At 42.4% G+C, this 24222-nt stretch overlaps 1 protein-coding gene across 6 annotated transcripts; it reads right to left on the reverse strand.

Annotated features, from left to right (window-relative positions):
* Positions 1–1331: 1331 nt before the first annotated feature.
* On the reverse strand, positions 1332–22576 carry LOC6536762 (mucin-5AC). Of its 6 annotated transcripts, none has more exons than XM_002097298.4 (7): positions 22361–22576; positions 20022–20564; positions 13230–13804; positions 7788–8022; positions 6602–7314; positions 5952–6057; positions 1332–2622 (listed from the first exon to the last, which is right to left on the reverse strand). In XM_002097298.4, exons 2-7 carry the CDS (start codon positions 20080–20082, stop codon positions 2312–2314), a joined length of 2001 nt encoding a protein of 666 aa, XP_002097334.1. In that variant the 5' UTR covers positions 20083–20564; positions 22361–22576; the 3' UTR covers positions 1332–2311. The 6 variants fall into 6 exon arrangements, with proteins under 6 accessions (XP_002097334.1, XP_039231581.1, XP_039231582.1 ...); XM_039375647.2 differs by having other exon boundaries at positions 20022–20573; XM_039375648.2 differs by having other exon boundaries at positions 20022–20580.
* Positions 22577–24222: the final 1646 nt, after the last annotated feature.

The following is a 24222-nucleotide window of genomic DNA, read 5'->3' on the forward strand; positions in this document are numbered from 1 at the left end:
GAATTCCACTCGAAAAAGGGTGGCGAACGTGGTCGGCAGCAATGGAAGCACTGCCAGCAATGCCAGCGACGGCAGCAATGGAAATTCGTTGGATTTGTGCACCAAATACGGGGACGAGCCAGCAGAGAGATGGTGACAAACTGCAAACGTCAACCAATTTTTTTCTGCCCCCTCTACTACGGTACGAGTACAGGAGCTGGGAGTGAGTGAAACTCGGTGACAATGATGTTAACTAGAGTGTGAAAACTATGATTGGCTGACAACCAGGAGCAGCCAGAAGAGCGGGATCGGGATGCGGGATGCGGGATGAGGAGCAGGGCTTGTCCCAGGTACAGCCTGATTTATGCCATATTCTTGCTCATTTCACCGCTCAGGGGTCGTCACCTGCATCGCATCGCATCGCATCACATCGCTCGTCACATCTTCTCGAGTCGGCAACCACTTTTGCGTACGCTTGTTGAAACAAATGCCACAAACGGTTTTCATTCTCATTTTCATTTTTCATTTGCTCGCCGCTAACGCAATCCAACTTTCTTAAAGAGTCTTTAAGCACCCTGGAACATGCATTTCGCTGTAGAACTGACATATTTGACATTATCAAATGGACATGGCTTTTTAATTTGCCATCAAAACTAAGCTTTTTAGGTGACTAATAGGTTTTTTAGCCGAACAAATTCGAAAGAGAATAATCAAATAAGTAGTCATGCCTGGTTTTTATAATTCCATTAAACAAAAAAGCATTTTTGAGGCTTAAAAAAGTAAAAATGGGCTAAATTTCATTAAATAAAATAATTTGAATAAAATGCGGGAAAGTATAGTTTAAAATTCACAAAAGGCCATATCGGCTGCCGAATTCAGAATTCCGAATTCAGAACTAATAAGCCAAGTCCACAACATGCGGGTATAACTCGCACAGTTGGCCACGCCCTCTGACCGCCCAATAACCACAGAAAATTACTGTTGAATTCATTTCAGCAAAAGTTGCCTGCTGGGCCACGGGTGGAAATATTTTGACATCCAGTTGGTTTGCCAGCCATCCGGATTTTGCATCACTTTAATACGTTGTTAGTGCGAAAAAATGGTGTCCCCCTTTTAATCCCCCGCTCCTCGTGGTTTTCTGGGCTGTATGCCATTGGTGAATATTTAACCAACTTGTCTGAAATTCTGAAGCGACGTTGGAATACGTGAGTTGACTAGACCAAGACGGTAAGGTGGCATGCATTTTTACAGAATTTTACCTCAGTGGGAAATGTTTTTGTTTAGCAAATGGTCAGCATGTGTCCAAAGGTTTAATGGTATGTAAACTGATTTCAAGAAGTAATGGGTTTGAGTCCGTTGAAGAAATTTTATTTTATTTACTTGTATTTCACTTATTTCTTATGGCTTAAGAATTATTGCAAACACTTCATTTCAATTTCAATTGATTTCCATTTGATTTTAATTTTCATTTGCATGTCTTAAAATTTCGTTTTGCAAATCAAGTATACGCAACGTTGGAGCAACTCCTTACAATTCTGTTTATTTAGTTGATTAAGTTTTGGTTTCCCATTGGGTTTTTGTGGCTTGGCTGCGTCTAAAATTTAAGTAAGTCTTTTATATACTAACTAATGTTTACATTAAGTTTTTTGGCTTGCTTGGGATATTTAATTGAATAGAACGCAGTAACACCCTTTTATTTACACTTGTATTCAGTATTCGTTTATCATTATCGTTTATGCATAAAAATTGATTTTAAGTCTTAAAAAATCAGAGTATTCATACAGATATCATAAGGTATACATACATATTTACAATTTATAGCTTAAGGAAACCAAAGAAATTTGAAATTCATTTGATACTCATTCAATCGCCCCACATGAGCCGAACTACACATTGGGTTTCATTGCATACAATTTCCTTTGCAAATTTGTTAGTGCTCTCAAGCCTAACGAATCGTTTTTGATTATTTAACTTATATATGATACAACCATGGCTGATTCCAATTGATTAACGTAATGCAAATGTTCTTATCTGTTAAGGGCGAATTCTGTGCATTCTATTTACACAATTCTTGCAACTTTTCAATGAAAATATACGATATGGTGGAACTAAGGCATGAATATCAATATCAATTTACACCCAGATGGGAAACAAACATTAATCAGGTATGATTATAAATGAAGCTTATGGCCTTAGTCCTGTATATATTGCCTTGGCGAGGGTGTATCTTCCTTACTCTCTGTTTATGTGTAATTAAATCGAGTAAAATCTTAATTCGTAGCCTCCTTTAATGCGTAAAATCCAAGTAACTAGGCGATTGCCTGAGGACAACTCAAGTCTTGTCCTCGGCCACTTTGGTGGCACTAATTGAGCTGCTGACCCTGTGCAAGTTGGCCCCTAATTTGGGTCCTGTTACCCCTGTCACATCTGCTGTGGCTCCGTCTCCTACGAGTGGAGCCGATGTCCTTGTGGTGGCTTTGCTGGTGGCATTCGGTTGGCAGATGTCCCTGGCCAGTGCAAATTTAATAATCCACAAAAGTGTCAGAAGGGTTGAAACATTCCGCCAGTGCAAATAGCCGTGACATCCAATTAGCGCACTCCAGCTGACACTGCCCGACTTAATGGCCGAGGCGGAATATTCACCTGCCGATCAGAATGGAAACAGAATGAAACAAGTTATTTGAGAGCACAGTGCGTGGCTTTTTGCGGTTTTTGAACCAGCATCAGTACCAGTACCAGCACCAGCACCAGTATAAATCCCGCCATGGTTGCGAAAAACTAATTCAATAATGACACTGCAATCCGCCCAATTTCGCAAGCCCAAATCTCACCCAATCCGCAGCCATCAGAATCAATTTTTGACTAAAAATTAAATCCATCCAGACACTTCCCACACAGTTCTGCTAAACTCGAACACGTCCGATTGGATAAATAAAGTGCCCATTGTAATTAAATATTTCTATTCAAAAATTGAACAGCAAACACGAGTGGTCCATGTGGGTTATGCGTGAATTTCGTGTATGGCTAATTCAGCTGATGGATTTTTGTGGCATCCGCGTGAAATGCGCACATGGCAAATATTGATATGCTGCTGGCATTGCCCCGAAATGAACTGAAAGTTTCAAAGCAAATAAAGTTTGCACCTGATACCCGCTCTCTAGAACCACTCATTAGAACTAAATGTGCACCGAGCATAATAAAACCAGTACAATATATTGATTGTGAATAATGAATTTTGATGAAATTAAGGCTAAGTATTCGTATTCATAGGTAATATTAAGTTAAAAATTTGCAGAAATTCACTTTGGTTCAATAAGCTTAACAGATTTCAATCCAGAACTCTCAAAGTTCCCATGGCAATAAGGAGTCGAGAAGTTAACCACAACTATTGCAAACTAATTATGGGTTTCGCAGCACCAGCTTTCCATTATCCTTCCGATAGTAATTACCAAAACCACTGAATATAAGCGATGGCAAAGGCAACAAAATCATGCGAGTCATCAGAAAATGGGCCTAAAACGAGCTGTGGTTTGCTGAATCAGTTATTCAATGCGGGCGGGAGCAACTTGTCGAATATGTATGGAATTACTTATTTAAAATAATTAAACTTGAATAAATTTAAAAGCCAACCGCACGCTGACATTGCCACTTCACAAAGCGCACGGTCGAGTTGTGAGGGGCGAGTGAGTAAGCAAATTAATTATGCCACCGGATGGGTCTAGGGCCACCAGCCTAGCTGATTTAATAAATCACAGAGAGAGAGAAGTGCAATTAAAATAAAAATCCCTGAATAAATAAATGATAATGTTATTAAGTTATTAATAATCATTTGTCATGACACAACGCCGGGCCAGCGGCAATGCAAAAACTGTAATATGCCACAACAATTGTGCCACAGAAATGACATTAAGTTTATTAACCTTTTCGCACTTGCACACGATTCGTGGAGAATGTTATTAAAATTATGTAAAAAGCGCAAAGTATGGGCCTCTTCTGTCTGAAATTTCATTATTGTCAGGCACTCATCCAGGCTCTCACACACACACACACACACACACAGACACATACTCAGCCAGACACGCCTACGCCCACACACATACTCGTGTACATTATCTCTGGAGCATTGTTTTTCATTATCTTCGGCTTTAACATCCTTTTACACGTTTGCCCAGCTTAACGGGGAAAAAAAGCTCGTGGCAAGTGGGCTGTGAGCCTTTCTTTTATCTGCGTCAATTAGTCGAATATTAAAAATACATTAATTCCATGTTATAAATGATGTTTGCTCTCGCCCCACAATGCGGTCATTTCATAGCAAATTAAATTGTGAATTTATTTTTAAGCGCGCGTCGGAAAATTCTTTGACGATTGTTTTGCCCTTTCTGTTGTGACCTACACACAAGTATGGTACTTTACAGACAGGTCGGCGTTTTTATGGCCATTACTCGCTGCGTAACAGTCCTGCCAGCAACTGGCACCTGTCTGCCCCGAAAATCCTGCTGCGAGTCCTTGTCCTCCGTCAGGTGTCATCAGTCAGAATCGCTCGGCATTTGTTTTGCCGGGTCTGGGACGAGTGTGAGTTAACACTCGGCACTGTCGAATCATATTGTCATCTGCTGAAGTGCCTTTAAGTAGCGTGCTCCGAACGGAGAGCGACAGGCTACAAATAGCAGTCAAACACAAACACAGACCTCCTCCGACGACCAGGATGAGGACGAGAATGAGGACGAGGACGAGGAAGTGGACATGTTGACGGAGTTGACAAACAGGAACGGGAACTGGATCAGGAATAGAAAGGACAACACAGCCGGCGGGAGAGATATTCAAACGATTTAAATGCAAGCGGAAATGTGTGGCAACCACAACACACAGTCGAAAACGATGCCAAACGGTAGTCGACCGAAAAAAATTGTCAAAGGAATGCCTAAAGTTATTATATTTAATTCGATTGTGTTGAACCTTATAGTATTTTTTTCGCTTTGAAAACAATTATTTGTTGTTCGGAAATTAAAATGTTTGTTATTAAAAGGTAATTAAAACACAATCGAATGAGGTGGAAGTTATCGTTTGAAACGTGGCAGAACTTTATACTTCGTTTTTTCACTTAATAAACTCTTTAATTATCCCGCACAAGAGCAGAAAAAATTGATTGAAATTATATGAAAAAGCCATGGGTTACTTTCAACCAATCGGCGGACTTTCAAGCTTTGGTTGTTTTTCCTAAGTTTTTTGCTGTGTAAGCCAAACGAGAGGCAAATAGAGCAGAGTGAGATGAAAAATCGGACAGATAGCTAACCATTACGTAGCGACATTTATAGGTCAGTCATCGCAGTCGCAGGATGCCGGCATCACTGCCATTGTTGCAGGCGTCCTTGGTCCTCGGACTCGGCAGTGTCCATGTTGCCTGGCGGACATTGAGCAAATAACGCAATTGTGGCCATTTCGAGATAACAATAAAACTGCAACTGTTCCTTTGCTGGTGGTACCGACTCTTTTGGTTGGATTTGGGTTTGGGTTTCGGTTTCATTTCGTTTCGTTTCGCTGCCATTGTGTTTGCCATTGTAGGAATTGTGTAAACAAAATAAAAACCACTCAAATGGCTGGAACAGTGGTTGTCCGGGGACAAAAGGCGGTAACAAACAAAATTTTGTTAAATTCGCTGTGCTCTCGGCGTCTATTTGCTGTGGAACTTTCTGTTTAGCCTAAGTTCAATTTACGTTCATAATTGGCGGGCCTGCTTATTGGTTGACTGCCTCACTGTGCGGATATTTCGCGAAAATCAAAAGTCAAACCAAACACAAACGCATCCGAATGAAATTCAATTAAGCTAAATGAAAACTTAATTCAATTGCTCAGCCGTACAGACAGACAAACAGTTGAAGCCGCTCCGCCAAACGACCTCACCTTATTGCCGCCCACCTCCCACAACCCACCACCCACTGAATCACCCACATTACAGGCCACCCTCTTCTTACCGTTCAGCACGTGGAGCACAATGGTGCGGGGGGCACTGTTCGAGGGGCTGCACGTGTAGTTGCCGGAATCCAGTTTGACTACGGCCGGAATGATGAGAGAAGCCGTCTGCAATGATAATATGAGGACGGGCATGTAGAGACACAGTCAGGACTCGTTAAAACTTAAACTATCAAGGATAATCCCAACACATTCCGCAGGACAGTTCTTAAATAATAATACGACAAAATAGAGATCAGTTACATGAATACCTCTGGGCATAAAAAATATCATGTTGTAGCATAAAAACAAAGATTTCAGATGTGTTTTTCCTATTATTTTATAAGCAGCTAGGGAAATAAACCTGAAACTGAGTGATGGAAATGCATATTTCCACTTAAGGTGGTGGTCCGTATTCACATACGGAAATATTATTCATCCGCCGAGCCAGTCGTCATACGACATCGAGTGTGGCAGACGCTGACTGCTGGGGCCGTATTAAAAATTATAATTTGACAAACGTTGACAATAAGAATTTAATAAAAATTATTTTACCCACCGCGCGCTCACGACCATTTGCGTAATGAAAAGGCATTTAATGGGAACGTTTTCAGCGGGCAAATTGCCAGGAGGCGTTCCGGATACGGGGGGCGGAATGCGGTAAGCCACTTACCGTTATCTGCTTAATGAAACTGCTGCTTGGCAGCATGGTTGTCGTTGTTGTGGCCGCAGTTGTTGCCGCCTCGGCCTCCATTGTTGTCAGCCAGACGCTGGTTGTTGCTGCTGCTGCCGTGAAGTCACCTCTGGCAGCAGCAGTTATGGCTGCTGCTGCAGCTCCTCCCACGGATGCAGCACTGGTGGAGGAGGCAAGGAGTCCTGCGCCCGTCGACGTCCCAGAAGTCGAAGGCGTTGCCTCCACCTCGGCAGCCAGCTGAGCTGTTGACGTCTCGGTTGCAGCTGCCACTCCTGCAGCGGCACCCACATCGGAAACATCATTCTGGGATATGGCATCTAGAATATATGAACGTGTTATGGTTACCAGACCATTAAGCGTATCCGAGGATGTGGCGCCTCCTGTTGATCCTGCGGCCGTTGTCGATGGTGTCGCTGGCGTTGTGCTGGTGGTTGTGGTGCTGGTTGTTGTTGTCGTGGTGGTGGTGGTAGTGGTGGTGCTAGTGCTGGTGGTTGGCACTTCCGCTGGCAGATCGATTCGTTCAATTTCCGTACGCCAACCGCGACGATTATGCAAATAGATTTGCTTCTGATTGTAAAACCAATTAATGAAAAGCGGCGGCTCCAGAGCCTGGCTAATTATGCAACGCAATTTCACTTGACTTCCGGCCTTCACATGTCGCGTTGACTCGCCAATTAATTCGGTTTTCGGCTCTACAAAGACAAAGGGGATGGTTAGTGAGTGAGGGAGGATGCAGTGAAAGCAAGGATTCACACACACGGATCCACAAGTTTGCTCTCGAAAGTGCAACGGTCATTGATTTATTGTCACTGGCATTGCAGATTTATAGGTGTGGTCAGGGGTTGGATTTGATTTTGGGTTTGGGTTTCAATTCTGATTTTGGCTTCGGTTTTGCCGGGCGAAGGATAATGGATTGCTTGGCCAGTGCTGTGGTACTTTGACTTTTGCCAGCACAACTATAGTTTGTAGCTTACATATTTATTTGTCTAATAATAAGCGCCTACAACATTGAAGATAAATCTGGGTCCATAAGACAATTATACAAATGCGATTAAACCATTAGACTTACAATTTAAGCCAACAAAAGTGTCACATAAGCCCGATTAGTTGAAACTATTAAGTACTATAGTTACCCTAATAAATGTGCTAACTTTGGATTACTCACCCACAATCCTCAGATGGACAATGGCACTGGCCTTCGGCTCCGTGGACACCTGGCACTCGTAGGTTCCTTCGTCCTTCAGCTGCACGTACTTGATCTGCAGCGACCAGCGTTCAGGATTTGGGGAGAACACGGACTGAAAGCGCTGATCCGCGATGAAGGTGGTCTGGTCGACGGTGAGGATGTGGCCGTCCCTCATCCGCAGCCAGGATATCGGCTTCTTCACCAGCTGCTTGACCTGCCCAAATGACACAGCAAGTTTGCTTTCAATTATCGGCAAATCATTCGAATTGGGGGTTTCAATTTTAAAAATTAATTCAATTATCCCCACACAAAAGCACTTCAAACAGTAAATCCCAGCTTCCCGACCCTGGGGCTTTGGTCAGCGCGGCGATGTTGGCGATGATGATGATGATGTCAGCAGAAGTTTGGCTTGTTTGCGATGCCCTACCTCAGCTCAGCGGGAAATACTTTGGTAAGCTTTACGGGGAGAATTTGGTAAAAGGGGCACGTGGATCCCTGGCGGGGCAGTAAACAATCACAATCCCAATCACGATAACAAAACGACGATTCATTTGTGTCAATAATGCCAATAATAATTTAGTAGCAATTTGCCCAGGCAGCCATCGAGTAGCAAAACAAAATAATATCCATTAAATTGCCAGTCATCGATACGGAAGTGCCCCGTAAACCATTCCCCCACAATCAGGTAGTTATTAACATTTAAATACAGACAGTAACTGGCCTGACTTCCCCTAATTACACTGACCCAATACACAAACGGCCTACCAGTTGAGCGAGCCAAAACTGAAATCTCGGAAATTGCCACTGCCAAATGCCCCCCATCTCTTCTCTCAGTGTGATTATCGGAGGGGGTAACTATTGTGGTAACTGGCCGAAACGAAGGCGTCGTGACAGAGGCAAATGACTGTCTTTGAACCACTGTCATCAACTACATTGTCGGTGTCAGGGCCCAGACAACGAGGAACTCCAAGGACCCGGCGACGACGACAACGTCATGATTAGATACTATAATCATTTGCGTTTTATGTGCTTGTTGTTGTCGCCATTGTTGTTGTGGATGTCGCCAAGGAAGTGGCGCTGAAGATGCCCCACATTCGCCCCAGCCACACCCACAGCCCCATTCGAACAGCCGAGCTGGTATTCGAGCTGTTATTGTCGGTTGAGCACGTGCTGTCAAAAGCCATCTTCTTTAAATGAATATGAACATCTCCGCTTGGTCGGCAAATCCAACCATTCGACTGATGTGCTCAGACACCTGAGACTGCAGAACTAAATGATTAGGAGAAGCAGACACTTTTTCTCTTATTAAATTTTTCCAGTTTATTACCCTTGAGCAGTGTAAGTTTGATTCATTATCGGTTTTCACAGAAAGAGTTTGAGAAATCTTTTATTCATCCTTTTTCGAGTATAACATTTTTACATCGCTCATTAAAACGTTGTTTCTCCTCGAAAAGTAGTACGTAAGTACTTAAAAGCACTGCCGTTTATGCGCTATAATCTTTGTTCCTTCTGAAAACTGGCAAGAACTCCTTTAAAATCCTGACCCAACTTACAACCTTTAAGGAAGGCGAGAATTAAACGCGTTACCCATTTACGCGACACGTTCTTCAAAAAATCCATTAAGTTAATCACTTCCTAGTGTGTGCATGCACATGCAAAATTGGGCCACAAATCTGTGAAGAATCGACAAACTCATCGATGGAAGCCACTGTGCGGTGTGAGAGTTTATTAAATTTCTGCCACAGTCTCCGCCAGGAGTATCCCGGCTCTAAGGACATTATTATCGGGCTGAGCATCGACATTATACTCGGCATTAAGTGAAGATGCTTATCCACTGAGGCCGATGGGCTTGGGCAGGCAGCCAAGTCAGGACTTCGTGTCGTGTACGTGGCAAGTGAGTAAGTAGGTCTCCCCTCGCCATTCGCCATACGCCACTCGCCTTTTGCCAATCCGCCTCCTTTGTCCTTGCGGCTGACAAATATCCCTGTGTGGCTTGAACAGGTTCCCCCTGCCCGATATTAGCTAATTTAAATTTTCGCTGCCTGTGGAGATGTGGAGATGGCGTTTTATTCCACCGTAAAGTGATGCCCCATAGGCAGCTATCAAGATGGCCCAGTGTTTGCCATTTAAATATTGTTAATTAGTTTTAGCTGCAGCTCAAACTGCCCCAAAACAGTATCAACAGTATCAACTGCTCGAATCGGTAGATCCGGGTGGTCCCAAGTCTAGAAAGTGCCATATCCACATCCTCTCCTCAATGGCTTTTATGTTCCCTTGGCTGTCGTCATCACCACACCCGTTCCTGGTCCACCAGCCACCAGCCACATTGGGACTCCGCGTGAGCATCGTTTTCCATCACAGTCGAGCAGACAGCAAAGTTTGCTCATAACATTGCGAATTTTCGTCTAAACTTGTTTGCAAATAATTTCTTTTATTTTGTTGATTCTCCTCTGTCTTCACTGGCGCGTCTTCCTCTTTCTTTTCACACAACAATACACCTCAAAGTGCCTGCCTTCATATCTCTTCACCAGAATAACACAGAATAAAACAAAATACAAAAAATACAGAAAAGGCAAGATACAAAAATGAGAGAAAACTTTTCGCTGAGTTGCCGAAAAAACCAAGAAAAAGAATGACAGCGCGATGGAAGGGAAGGACTGTCGATTCTGGGTAAAAAATACTCAAGTGCTTGCAGGCAAAGCATTTTTGTGGCTTTCCCCCGATTTTCGGCTCCCTTCGATTCGTTATCCTTCAGCTGCTTTCTTTGTGACGCCCACGGTCTCAAAATGTATTATTAATTGATTAGGTTTAAGCAGATTTGAAGATTATTCCGGGCATATAAATATGTACTCGGTGCGGTGCACTTTGCCAACAGCCACAAGCGAATATGGCAATATGGGATACCCGAGATTGTGTGGACGAATTTAAATTATCTGATAAATATTTTACACTAGATTGTTTTTCGATATGGAGCGGGGAAAGTTCATGGTTGAGGGAGCATTTCGCCGGTGGGGAGTTGGCAAACTTATTTAAGCTTAAATGGATTCCAATAATTTAAAAATTCCAGGGGGGATAAGCTGGAACTAAATTGTAATTTTCGTTATTAGCCACTGGACGTAAAAATATGTAATACACTAAAAGAACTCTGAATTGCTTATTCCTGGCTGAATTTAAAACCAAAATAAAATTACTTTTAGTCGCTTAAAATCGAATGCCTAGTTTGATTGCAATAGTTTTCACCCGGCTAATCAAAGTGTATCTTTAATAACATTCTCTTTTAGAAGTTAGTGGAGATCGGATCGAAGGGTGGGTAATTATGACCCCTCGCCCTTCAGGTGCATCCTTTAATTAACTCGGCACCTCATCATGCGATGGCTACTTTTTCTTTGCACTACAATCGCTAAAAATGCTGAACAGAATAAGTTCGCATCTGCAGCCGTCAGTTGGGCGGTATATTTATCCCTGGAACTTTAAGTTCCGCTGCACGCCTTGGCAGTAATTTCCTGTCCAAACAGTAACCAGTAAATAGTAACTCTGGCAGTGGCAGCGATAGAATCCAGCAGCGCCAATTATAATTTGCAATGCGAAACGCGGATGTGCGGATGCAACACGCGGATACGCGGATGTGCGGATGCAGCAGCAGCAGGCAAAGAGCCAAGGAACGACGGGTAACTAAGTTATTAGCGGATGCCAGGGCAGCTCACTCGACCTTCCCCTCACTCCCAACTCCCTGCTCCCCGCTATTCCTGCGTACATAAATGTGCACTTATGTACTTAGCGGATGTATAAGCGTACATAGTGACAAGTATTTGGGTCATCGTTTTTGAGGAGCTCCAAACGAAAATTTGTCTTCTTCAGCTTCTCCTGCGTCCTAGTCCTCGCTTGGGTATTATGATTTTTTGTTCAGTAGTACGCAACGTAGTGAAAAAGATATAGCTCTCAGAAAGAAGTTTTGGTATTCTTTTTTGGCATCATTAGGCAAAACTTTTCAGGCTCTCCCTGCAAACTTTATATGTATCTCGAATATCCCAAAAGAAAACTCGGGAACATGAGTTCAACCTACATTTAAATACATTTTGTTATTACATAAGTGTCAAACAAACGGTTAATGTGAAAGGTTTGCTGGATACAATCAGCGCAGTTAATCGCTTTGCGATTTGGAAATAATGTGGAAAAAGTTTTTTCTCTAATATTTGAAAAAAATTCAAAAGTTTTCTCATATTTTCTCACGAGTAGTTTAGTTTTAATTTAAGTGTGCAAGTCTGCATCCGGGTAAAACTTGAAACACGACCTTTTTAAGCTATTTACTAATAGTTTCTGAAGCTTAAGATTTTTTTCAAGTGTATACATCTGCTTATATATGCCCTTTGGCCAGGGCGTGGCATCGACATCGACATCAGCATCGGCAATTTCCGGTTTTGTTTTCGTTCAGTTCCGACAGCGGCCAGCGTAAATTAGTTCAAAGCTCTAAAATGGCGAAAAAAGCGGAGCGGAAGTCGAGCCAATCGATGCCACATCCCTTGGGTTCAGCTTCCTCCGACTTCCAAATTGGCCTGGCTTTTGAACTGATTGAAGGTGGGACGAGCTGTAGTAGCAGCTGCTTATTATAAATTATCAATGATTAATAAAAATGCTCTTGTAAATATTGGCACAACCAACAATTTGCCGAACAACTTCGCTCTGATGGATTGCTTGGTAAACAAAGGAGCATGAAAGAGTTTGCTTGAGGTGGCTGATTGAATTTTCAGGATATTTTCCAGCCACTTCTAGCTCGAGTTTCAGCCAATCAGCCAATTATGCCTTTAGAATTCTGTGAACTCACATTTCGGTTTGGCAGCGTTCTCGTTTCTTGATTCTGATTTCAACAGGGAAATCTAATCAGGGCTTACTGACTAATTAAAGGTAGAGTCATGGGGGAATTCACACGGAAAAAAGTGTGTTATAATTTGGTCGTGAATAAATTGTTTTTTATACATTATCAATGCAAAGAAATATTTTATTATGAGCCTGCGCTTTTTCATTGATGTGTTAAAATAATGAATACGCTTTTTTCGCGATTTTTTTAGATTGCACTTACCAATAATTGATTTTCAGTTCAGTGCAGAAGTGTCTTTTTGTCTTAGTCTGAACTTTTGAAAAAACAATTTTATTTATTTGCTCATGGCTGTATATTTGCAAATGGAATCATTCTATAAGTTTTTCGTCTAAGTGCCTGCCCCAAAAAAGAAGCATCTGCCTGCTCAAATAAAAACTGTTCATAAAAGTTAGAACTTGATTTAATTTAGAATAGAACTGCATTCACTTTCATTTACAAATCTCATATCCTATATCCCCCATTAACCTGGAATAAGGCCCAGAAGTTTTGTTCACAATTCTGTGCCCGGTTAAAGGGAATTTTTTCAGTGTAGCTGCTCAACTTACATTGCATGGCAGATAGGCATGGGTGCCCGCCTGGCTAATTATTGTCTGGTAATCATCTATTGTTGGCGGTGGCTTCAGCGTTGTTGTCGCCACCGGACGGCGAGTTGTGCGCCTCGTTGTGGTTGTTGGTGTCGTTGTGGCAGGATCCATGGTTGTTGTAGTCGCTGCAGCTGCTGCTCCTGGGACTGGGGGGGCATCCCCAAATGCCGTTCCGTTCGGGGCAATCGAAGCTGCAGATGTGGCGTTGTCCTGCGTGATTCTATAGCTGTGCTGCTCCTGGACATTCCGATTGCTCATAATCAGATTCGCTTCGAGGGCAGCGGTCAGCCTCAGTCGCTGATCGCCATTGTTGCTAATGTTATTAATGGCTACATTGTTGCGGGAGCGATTCGGAGGCGATGCATCCAGGGCTGCAGCCATTGTTGGCCTAAATGCGCTGGCTTTGTCCAGCGTCTGGGCCATTTGCGTTGTCGCCGGAATTAATGCCTCGCGCCTTGATTGAGTCCTTTGAAATGCTCGCCCATTTGTTCCATTGCTGTTTAATATTGATGTCTCCTCCGCCTGCCCTCTGTTGGCTGGATAATGGGAGAAAAAAGGAAAATGAATAGGTTGTGAGTGGAAATTAATGACTTAGTGTTTTGTTTTCTGTCCGCTGTCCATTGTCCTTAGTCCTCTGTCCATTTCCCTTTCCCTTTCCCTGATCCCATCGCTGTCCCTCAGCTCCGGTATATATATTTGAAATGCCATGATCCCCATTTATCTGAAATACTCGTTACGACAATTAAAACGATTTACGGCCCCCGACGTTTTCGTTCAATAAATTAATCTTCATTTTTCGGTTGCCTACCTCAGTACCAGAATTGGCAAAAGTTTAAGTCGAGCCTCAGCGAAAGGGAAATTAATTAGCTAATTAAGGACTTGAATTGATTTGCATGTACTTGGTGAGAAGTGGAGTGAAGTGCCAGTTTTCAGCGACAGAAAAGTTTCGTGGAGCCTCTGGCATGGCCAAAGCTGGTAATTGGTACTAAACTGCTTTTCGGTAGCCTTGACAACTCATAAGGCGCCAATCGTTGGTGCAGAAGAACCACGGGTTCACGGCCACTGCGCCCCACCTGAAATCGCAATAAAGTATTTACGAACATCGACTATAAATTATATGTCTTTGACACACGATTCGAAAGCTTATGGGGCTTCCCCGAATGCAGATTGCTGGCTGCAGCTCTCCATACACTGCAGCGCGTAAATTCTGCCAAATTGGCACCATAAATTTCGCTCGAAACTTTTCGAAAGTCAAATGATAGATACAGCCACCGAAAGCGAAAGTTTGAGTGTGTGGGTGAGCTTTGGGGTCTGGAAAGTACTTGGCAGTAGGTTATAAGAAAGTTATCCAAAGATTGGCCAGGACTTTGATTTAAATTTTGTGCAACTTTATGCACTTTACTTGCCAACTAAACAAGTGTGTAAAATGCATTTTGGTAAAAGTGTACAAAACGAATGTCGGAATTAGTGAAGTGGTGTGTATTGGGCTTGAGGAGCAAAACTTTTTCATGCATACTAATTTTTTGATACTGAGAAAACGTTTACATATTTTGTCTGCCGCATAACATTTTGTGAGTCGGTTCTTTAGCGCCTAGAAATATGCAACACATTTTTCCACAATGCTTCGTTTTCCATTAGCTCCATTATTTGCAATGCACATCGGAGCGTGGTGTGTGTAACTTGGTCTTAATTAGCTAATGAACAGAGATCACACAGATACACGGGAAGAAGTGGAATCCATCAAGTGCCCTTCGCCAGCCATTGAATCTCGAGTGGAATCGAGCAAAGCCAAGGGAGGAGTCGAGGACTCCGGCAGGATCTAATCAAGTTTAGCGTATTTCGCCGGGCTCAAAGTAGATGCAAAACTCTGGAAGTCCTTTTAATGATTTCGGCCAAGTCGTGCGTGTGTCTGTGTGGCCTCTCCTCGTCCTTCTGGGCCCTGCTTGTTTATGTGTGTGTGTGAGAGCCTGTCTGTGCGGCAGTGTGTGTGCGTTATCATGTTTTATGTTTATGCTTCGTGTACGTGCAATAAAGATAAAGCGATTGCATATAAAAACTTTTTAATTGCCTGCACTAATGATGCACTGCAGCCAACTTGATTATAATAAAGTTACAAAAATTCCATTTCCCTTCGAGCACAGTGGGCAAGAAACTTCAAAGGAGAGTGTAGCCTAGAGTGTAGTCCATGTAGCCAAGATGGTGTTATTTTTCACTTTTTTAATATTAAATATTAAACATTGCTGATTACTGTAGTTAGAAAAAAACTATACTATCTAAAACTATTTCACTTTATGTGTAATTCAGCAAGCTATTAAAATAAAGCAATTTGCATTAACAGTAATTAAATGAAGAACTTCTTCTTTTCTCGGGACTTTTGTCGACCACTGTCAGATGCTTCAACTCATTTGCCCGCAAAACATATAAAAACCAACAGCTGCCGTCTGGCGGCTCAAGGACCTCGAAAAAGGATGGGGCATTCGCGGCAGTAAGTGGGCGGAAAGATGGGCGTGTCGGCCGGCGCACTATGGGAAATTTGACCCCTTTTTCTGGCCAAAACCCATTTTCTGAAAGTCGGAATATTACAATAATATTTAGTGTACGCATTCATAATTGACCAATCTTTAGTGCTGCGTACTAGAAATTTTAATAGATGGCGCCACAACAAAGAAATCAGCTGTTTAAAACAGCTGTTGCGCGTACACAAAATAACAATCTGCAACATTAAGTTTTTCTTTCGTTACAAAAGTTGTAATATCTTTGGAACCAAAGCGTTAATTTTCATTCTGTAAAAAGTATTTTAATCAGTGGGCCTTCTATTAGGCGTTTGCAACATTCAATAGAAAAAAAAAACTAGTGTTGTCCCAGTAATTTAGTAAAAATCTTAGTTGCTTTACAAAAGTATTTTTTTTTATAATGCCTAACTTTGAATAGAGATTTAAAGTGATTGCAGCAGATTGCATCAATAAAATATACCTCATATTGTAGCTTATTTAATTCTTGTTCAGATTATTGTAATTTTAAAAACCACTTTTACCGATTCTTGGAGAATTTATAGATTTTAGACTTAACCCTACTTTTCCAAATTCAGAGTAATCTCATGCTAAACGGGAGTTAAACAAGGCGGTTGCTGAATTGTTTCGTTATTTTTATTAGTACTATTGTTGTTAACTTCTGTAAAATAAATAAGTATATAAACTCTATCACAAAATCAGTTGTTTTTGCTGAGATTAGAAAAAGCATACAAAATGAAAGAAAGCCTTTACGAAAATTAATAATATAAATATAAGGAACTGTGCCACGCCCCCGGTTTTTGGGGTACGGTTAGGTATGGTCTAGTGAAAATTATTGCAAAAAAAAAAAATTAAATATCTTTATTCGTTCTGGAGTTATAAATTAAAAAAAAAAGAAAGGGCGGTGCCACGCCCACAATTTTTGGTACCATAAAAGATATGGACTAGTGTAACCCCATACAAAAAACACCAATTGAATATCTCTCCCCGTTCTGTAGTTATTAATTTAGGCCAGAAAAAGTGGTCAAATTTCCCATAGTGCGGCGATGAAACAAATCAAAAGAGCATAAAAAAGTGCAATAAAACAAGCGAATTACTGGGAAGTCCGAGGCGCAGGCCGAGTGAAAAGAAAAAATGAAAACAAAATAATAAACTCAAATTATTACGAAAAAAATTATCATTTAGGGCAGCACTGCATGGGGACATTAGCGTTGTTTGGGGACCAAAAAACGAAGATGGAAGAAAACGCGACAACTGGCGAAGCCCTAAAAAAAATTTGCTTAATCTTTGCGCGGCACAGCAGAGGGAAAAGTCGCAAACTAAAAAGTTGTAAAAACAGACACGAACACAGCCCCCTCTGCACCCTACGCCACTGAAAAAACAAATTGTGCGCAAGGATAAAAATACAAAAATACAAAAATAAAAAGGAGACACAAAGCGATGCTGGGAATGTGAGGGGAAATCAAGTCGAGCACTTGACGGCGGATGGAGGAAAACTTGCGTAATGAGCCTGGTGGTGGGGGGTGGCAAAGCGGATGGGGAAAACGAAACTCTCACACATAAAATGAGCTTCATCATGCAGAATTTCATTGACTGGGGAAAACGGGGCAAGTGGGGGAAATGGGGGCCAGTCGGGGGAAAAGCTGCTGGGACTGCACGGAAACTTGAGCTGCCGCCTTACACTAAAATTAACCGAGCAGGCAGGCTCCCAAGTCCCGCGGGCATTTTTAGTCGAAAGTGTTTTAATCAAACGCCCCTCTACACTTTCATCGGCCGGAAGCGAGTTGCGTTTGCCGGAGTCCAAGTTTGTCTGCCGCTGTTATTGTTGCGGAGTTGCTTGTTTTTGTTTGGGTGCTTCTGTTATTGTTATGGCAACAGTAATAACAACACCAACACAAGAACGACTAACTATGCGAAAAATCGCAACTGAGCAGCGGAAAATGTTCGCGAATTCAAAATAATAACTTATGCATACTTTTCCTTTAAAATTCTACTTTTTCGACTCTATTTCTCTTTGTTGGGTGCGCTTAAATTGCCTCTTGTTTGAACCATCGATTTAATTGCTGTTCTTATCCACATTCTTTGGCCTATAAATTATGTCCATTTAATTAATGACCACATATAAATGGGCCTTCAAATACTGTTAATTTATATCCGTTGCTCGCTTCAATAACGGATTCATTTAATAATCAATAAAATTAATATAAATTAGAAAATGCCATTAGTTTTATAACTACACCCAAAATACATATCCCATATCCTTACTTAAAATCCTTTCTTTAAAATTGAACATATTTTTTAAATTTTCTTTATATGCGATTATTATTTTTTCTGTACCTAATGAGGAGTAAAGCGTCCAGTATTTCTCTCAGTGAACCCCTGCAGGCTGACTGATGTCCTGGTCGCGCCTTCGTTGTGTCCGTCTCGGCCTGACAACATTTCGACACTTCTCCTAATTATGATGGGCATGTTGCCTGGATGGAATGATGAGGCTAATACCGAGGCTGATGCTGATGCTGATGGTGATGATGATGATGGAAATTGGCTTAACCCCAAGGCGCCCGGCCGCAGTTATGGAGCGGCGTAATCTCCCACCGCCGCCAACCCAAGTTAACTCGATGCCAGGAGGACTCTCGGCCGGACACTCTCATCAAAATGCCAGTCTAGTTTTCGCCCATAATGATGACAACACCGATGCGATGGCAGGCAGAAGGATGAGGAAACAGGCGAAAACAGGCCGTAACCTTGTGTAATAATTGTTGTTAAGCGTTTAAGTCGGGCGTGCCACTTTGGCGGCCAACCAAAAGGCTTCCCGTGGGAAAATAACCCGAGACTTGAGCAACTTATCGCTACCACAAGGCTGTACGGCCGAAAAGCCAACAAAAGGGGAGTTTCGAGTGGTAGGAGTGGCCAGAACCTGCAGTTGAGTTGGGTTCGCTTTTCGTGGAGGTACTTGTGAGTTGCCTTGCTTTTTGCTACAAGCAGTCAATGATGCTCAACTGGGCAGCTGAATTTGATTAAACAAAAGTAAAAGTTTTTAACTTTTTTCGCTCTTCCACTTTGCGCCCACCCCAAGCATCTTTCTGCCCCACTTGCTACCCGGATTGTTGTTATTTCCCGTCCAATTGGCTGAGTCTCCTCAAGCGTTTCGTCAATCACTTTCCTGGCCAAAAGAATCGAACAGCTTGCGAGAGGAGGTAAATGAAAAAAAAAAAAAACAACAATAAAAGGGGTTAAGCCAGGGGTGGATGCCAAAGTTGCGAGCTTTTAACACAATTTAAGGCATCCAGAGGCGCCCCCTTGCCACAGTTTACTTCCAGGGAAATTTCGCCCATTGCTCGGCCTTGCTGCATTTTTTTTCCGACACACCCAAAACTTTTCTATCGAAAAAAACAAAAAACAAAATTCTGATAGGGCAGGAGTGCAGCGTTTGATCGAGTTTGGTTCATTGATGAAAATGTCGAGAGTCACTTTCGTTATGCTTTAGTTTTCACTTTTAGTTTAGCAATTCCTGCCTTTTCATGTTGCTATTTTGATTTTAATTACCTTTTTCTCTCTCTTGTTTCCCCGTTCAATTCGTCGTTTTTATTTGCTGAAAATTGTTGCACAAGGACTCGGTCAAAACGTGTTTTTAATTCCTTTTTCCAGGAAAAGGTAAAAATCGTGGACAATTTGGGAAAACCATTAATTAACAAGGAAAACCATTCAACGGATATAATCGATTAAAACGGCTGTGCTTCAGTTACTCATTAATCTTATTTAAGGTCATTAAATTTTAATTATAGCATTACGTGACAGGTTATTCTTACTTTAGACAATAACTGGTTAAAAACATTTCAAACAACTTATTAAGGAAGACACATATATTATTTCACAATGTAAAAATCTGCAATTTTTAAGATTTTCCCAGAATGTGTTCCGATGCGAGAATACCAGCATAATTTAAATTGACCCTGACAAGCCAGTCGAAAAATTCCGCAGCAAAGCCCCGCGCCCTTGCGCACCTTTCTTCAGACAGTCGGCGCTAAAATATGCACAAAGACCGTAAGATGTACGGCAGGAAAATGCCCTAAATTCGCCCACAAAATGCTTTTAAGCCGCGCATATCAAATTGTTTTCCCCGAAAACAGCATGGGAAAAAGATTCATGGAGGGATTCATGGGGGCAACTAAGCTGGGGGGATAGTCATTTAATATGCGACAAATGTATCGTGCGAAATAATTTCATATTTGACGCAGCTTACCCGGCAAACAGATGAGCAAGGCCAGCAAGATCAGGCGCCGCGGCATCTTGGCCAACTCCATTAAAGTGCCAAGCAAATTGATAATCCTTGCTTCGTGTCGAGTCTGGAATTGGACGTGTTTCGCGCCCCGAGCTCCGCGTATCGCGTATCGTGTATCTCGATGCTCGAGCCGCGTATCTCGTTCCGGGTTGCCGATTCGGTTCCTTGGTTCGCGGTCCTTGGCCAGCTAAATCCTGTGGCCTTAACTGGGTCACATTGGCTGTCTGGCGGCGTTGGGCCGCTGAAGCTGAAGCTGGAGCTGGAACTGAAGCTGGAGCCTGTGTAAATTTATCCCCTGCCTCGGCGGGGATTCCGTGTCCAAATCCGCTCTTGTTGGATGCTGCTGCTGCTGCTGTTGCTCTTGTTAATATCGCGTATACGCCTTGACACGGACTGCTGCAATATATTCTTCTGCTTCGCGTTGCTGGCGTTTTCTCGGTGCACAAAATCGCAGGGTTAACATATTTTCAAATTGCACTTGCACGGTAAGCTTGTCGGGGCAATCTAAAATAACTAAAAGCTGAAAATGTCGTAGCGAAAGCTGAGAGGCAAGAACAACACGTGGCCAATTTTAAATATTCCCACAATGTGCCCGTCGAGCTGGGTCTCATCCTACATTTTAGGTCTTGTATTCCCATATTCTCTGGCTCCTATGGCCCCACTGGCTCTTATGGTTTCCCTGATTCCTCTGGCCCGTGCCCCAGTTTATGGCCGGCATTTTGCGCCGCGTCCTGTTTTTGATATGTTTGTGTAAGTTTTCGGATGGCTTGGGTAATGTGGGTGCTCTTGGCATTAGTTGCCCGAACAAGGTGTTCCCATTTCTCTCGGACAATTTGAAATCTGACTCAAATCTTTCGCCCGTGTGGCACAAAACAGATAAAGAAAAGATTTTTACAGGAAGAGAGGAATGCTGATAATATTTAAATAATAATATGAAAAAAACCTTCCAGTAGAAGCAATAAAATGTAATCTTTACAAGAGTTGACCCATCTGGGTAGCATGAAAAAGTAACCATGGCAGCTTTGGCGATATCCTGGCGAATTTGGTTTTCGGAACCCGAACACATGTTGTGTAAGCCCGAGCTGGGGCATTCCATTTGACCAAGCTCAGTTGCCGTCGTTTGCTCGGTTTCCCAGCTACCCAGCTACTGCGGCTGCTTGTGTTACCTCATCTTTCTTTTACGCCCCAGACTATTTGGCATTAACGAAATTTATTTATGCGGGTCTTTAGTGGGGCGTAAAAGGAGTACATATGGCCATCCCGTCCGGGCGGGCGAACACGCCCACCGAGTCCACTTACGGATGCAGGACACGCGCAGGATGAATTGAAAGGATTCTCGATGGCTAGCCAAGGTGTAGGTGTAGGTGTAGATGTAGGTAGGTCGGGCTGACTGGCTCGCTGACTGGCTGGCTGGCTGGCTGGCTGAGTCTGGCCAAGAATAATGATTTAAATGCTGTTTTGTCTTTGCCAACAGATGGGCCTGAAGTCGGACTACGAGTGGCAGTCGGAGCTTGAGAAATGCCAGGCATACATAAGTAATGGCGGTGGAGTAGGTGGCCCAATGAAGCGTTAACTCAAATGTTAAACAAATGTAATGTTCCGGACGACTGGGTCGTATGCCCACCATAAGGATGGGAACGAGTTGGGTTGGACCTTGAGCCAGAGCTTGGATAACACAAATAATATTAAATTGATTGCACAAACAAAACAGCAGCGGAAGTGTAAATGATTTAACACAATTCCTATTTCTACTCGCATTCCGCATCCTCGACTTTTGACTGTTCTCCGTCTCGGTCGTCGTCTTACTTTTGGCCAGAGCCATCTGCTGTTCGAACACTCAGACTTTTGGCCCATGCTCGACGGAGTGGAAAGCGGGAAATTCCCATCTCTTGTAATTTTGTTTATTTTGATTGCCATTCAGTTTCACAACTGGGTCATTAATTCGTTATTGTTTATGGGGTTATCTTAAAACGATTTTCGTGGTAGGTCTTCTTCAACTGTTTTATAAAGGGAAGTTACTATAGTTGAACGAGTTATGTTCGTATATTCTTTCAGTCATTGCAGATCGACAAGTTCGTAAACTGTTTTTTAGTAGGATTAGAAATGATTTCATCTTATTAGTTTACTTTAAATAAATTAGTTACATTTTGTATTTTTTTTTTGTTTATTTTAATTAGGAGTCTCGTTCTCTGTGACTATATAGCCAAAATGTTTATGCAGTAGTTTTTTTTTTACAAGTTATAATAATTTGTTTAGGCCTTGGTTGGTTAAAGTTCACGAAACTGTTTTGGTTTCCTTACTTATAGCTTGTGTTGGTTGTAATTTATCTTTCGCCTTCGATTTATTTAATTTGAATCACTTATAAGTATTTTGGAGTATTTTACGGCACAGGTCCGATCACTGTATATTCTGTCAAGATCCCCTGCAATATTAACCATTTAGGGCTCTCCTTGGAGGCTGTTTAGTCTGCGTTCGGCGGCTGTGAAGCGAGAGGCGACCACGCTTGGCACCGGCTAAAAGTAAACTAAGCCAGTTGGCAGTTGACGACACCTTAACAGGCCAAGTCAATCGGGCCCGAAGTAAGCCGAAAAGTTTGGCTCGGTGGCGTATACGCAATGTGCGCTAACAGCGGAAGAGAAATGAAGCTGATGCTGTTAGCGGGAGTTCACGTTCACAGCAGCAGAAATGGCGCCCAGCATGTGATGTTAAATTTGCAAAGTCTGTCAAGGAAACAAATGCAATTACACGGGTAAACTGCTCTATTGTTATGGGGCATGTTTTATGCATTGAGCAGTTAGGCAAATTACTCATTTGGATTTTATGTAAATTGTAGTCTGTGAATGCATAAACCCCGACTGAGACCTTAATTATCCCGTAAGCCCAGTTAATTTCGGAAAAAAAGGTTAAAAAGAGGAGAAGGATGCAATCAAAGCACCGTTTATGGCAGCCTAACAGTGCGATAACATAATTCCTCATTAACGTCGAACCAAAGGCGCCTGCACAATGCTCAAAAAAATGTGCTGGCCAAAAAAAGAGGGGCAAAAACAAAGCGGATACGAACGAAAGTGGGACAGCAGCAGCAGAAGCAGCAGCAGCCAGAGAAAACCGCATCTTGGACGGATATACCGTGGCAAAGTGCAAAGCACTGGGATAACCAAGGATGTGGCGGGCTGGAAGGGAAACAAAGGACCAAATTATAATGCAGACGAACAGGACATAGATGTCGCCGCGAACTGCAAGGACATTCGCGACTTTGAAGGGAGGAGGCAGGAGTTCGGTTTCGAGAAGAGGAAATACCACCCCAGCAAAAACTAAAGCTTTTGCATAAAATTCAATTTGTCGTGTGCAGCAGCCATGAATACGCCGAACTCTGGCTTAAAGCCGAACCTGCTGATGGTCCCACGGCTCCCACCGCGCCCACTCCGCCCCCTGGGCGTAACATATGCGCGAAATTACTTACGTAGTGCTGTCAGTGACAGTTTTGGATCTGGAACCACCCCAGTGTCGGCCCGAAACCCAATTCCAACCTCAGCACCAACACCAGTCCCAGTCCAAGCCCAAGCCCAATTTCCATCCAATCCCAGCTCCATACCGAAACCCCCACAAAGGCGTGTAAAACAAAGGCTGCATATATGCAGAAGACACATTCACTTTTTAATGCATCCCCGCCCACATACACAATTGCGAATATTTTTATTGTTTATGTAGTTAAATAATTGAACCACCCACGGCCACACACACAATCATTGGCAAATTAAAACGATTTTTACATACTCGTATACTATATACGCCTTTGTTTTGCTTTATGCAGATGTATTGAAAGGCCCGCAGCTAATTGTTTTTCATACAATATAACTAAAAGAATTACTCAAAAACATTTGCCCGGAACACGGACATGTCGAGAGTTCATTATAGGGCTATTATATGGGCTTAGTAGCTTGACCGAACAAATGTTTGCCCCGTCAAATTTGTATCTAGTTGGCCATTAAGAGTTGTCATATGCAGGAACCAAATTAGTTTTTCTGAATAGAGCATACATAACAAAAGTTGTTCAAACAGAAATATTTTACATTTTAATAATGTTTCATGGACTTTGATTAAATTTCTTCTTTAATGTTCCAATGTTCCCTTTACCTCTCGCATTTCTTTTCCATTCCCATGT

Source organism: Drosophila yakuba, chromosome 3R (genome assembly GCF_016746365.2).
Source record: "Drosophila yakuba strain Tai18E2 chromosome 3R, Prin_Dyak_Tai18E2_2.1, whole genome shotgun sequence".
In the NCBI taxonomy this organism is placed as follows: domain Eukaryota; kingdom Metazoa; phylum Arthropoda; class Insecta; order Diptera; family Drosophilidae; genus Drosophila; species Drosophila yakuba.

What these genes read in the sequence shown, in the direction of transcription:
- LOC6536762 (XM_002097298.4), bottom strand. Translation starts at nt 20,082, where the DNA reads ATGGAGTTGGCCAAGATGCCGCGGCGCCTGATCTTGCTGGCCTTGCTC. An exon ending in TGTCCATCTGAGGATTGTGG is followed by an intron (nt 7,315 to 7,787) that starts GTGAGTAATCCA and finishes TTGTCTTTGTAG; the next exon opens with AGCCGAAAACCGAATTAATT. An exon ending in TGTGCTCCACGTGCTGAACG is followed by an intron (nt 2,623 to 5,951) that starts GTAAGAAGAGGG and finishes TCTGATCGGCAG; the next exon opens with GTGAATATTCCGCCTCGGCC.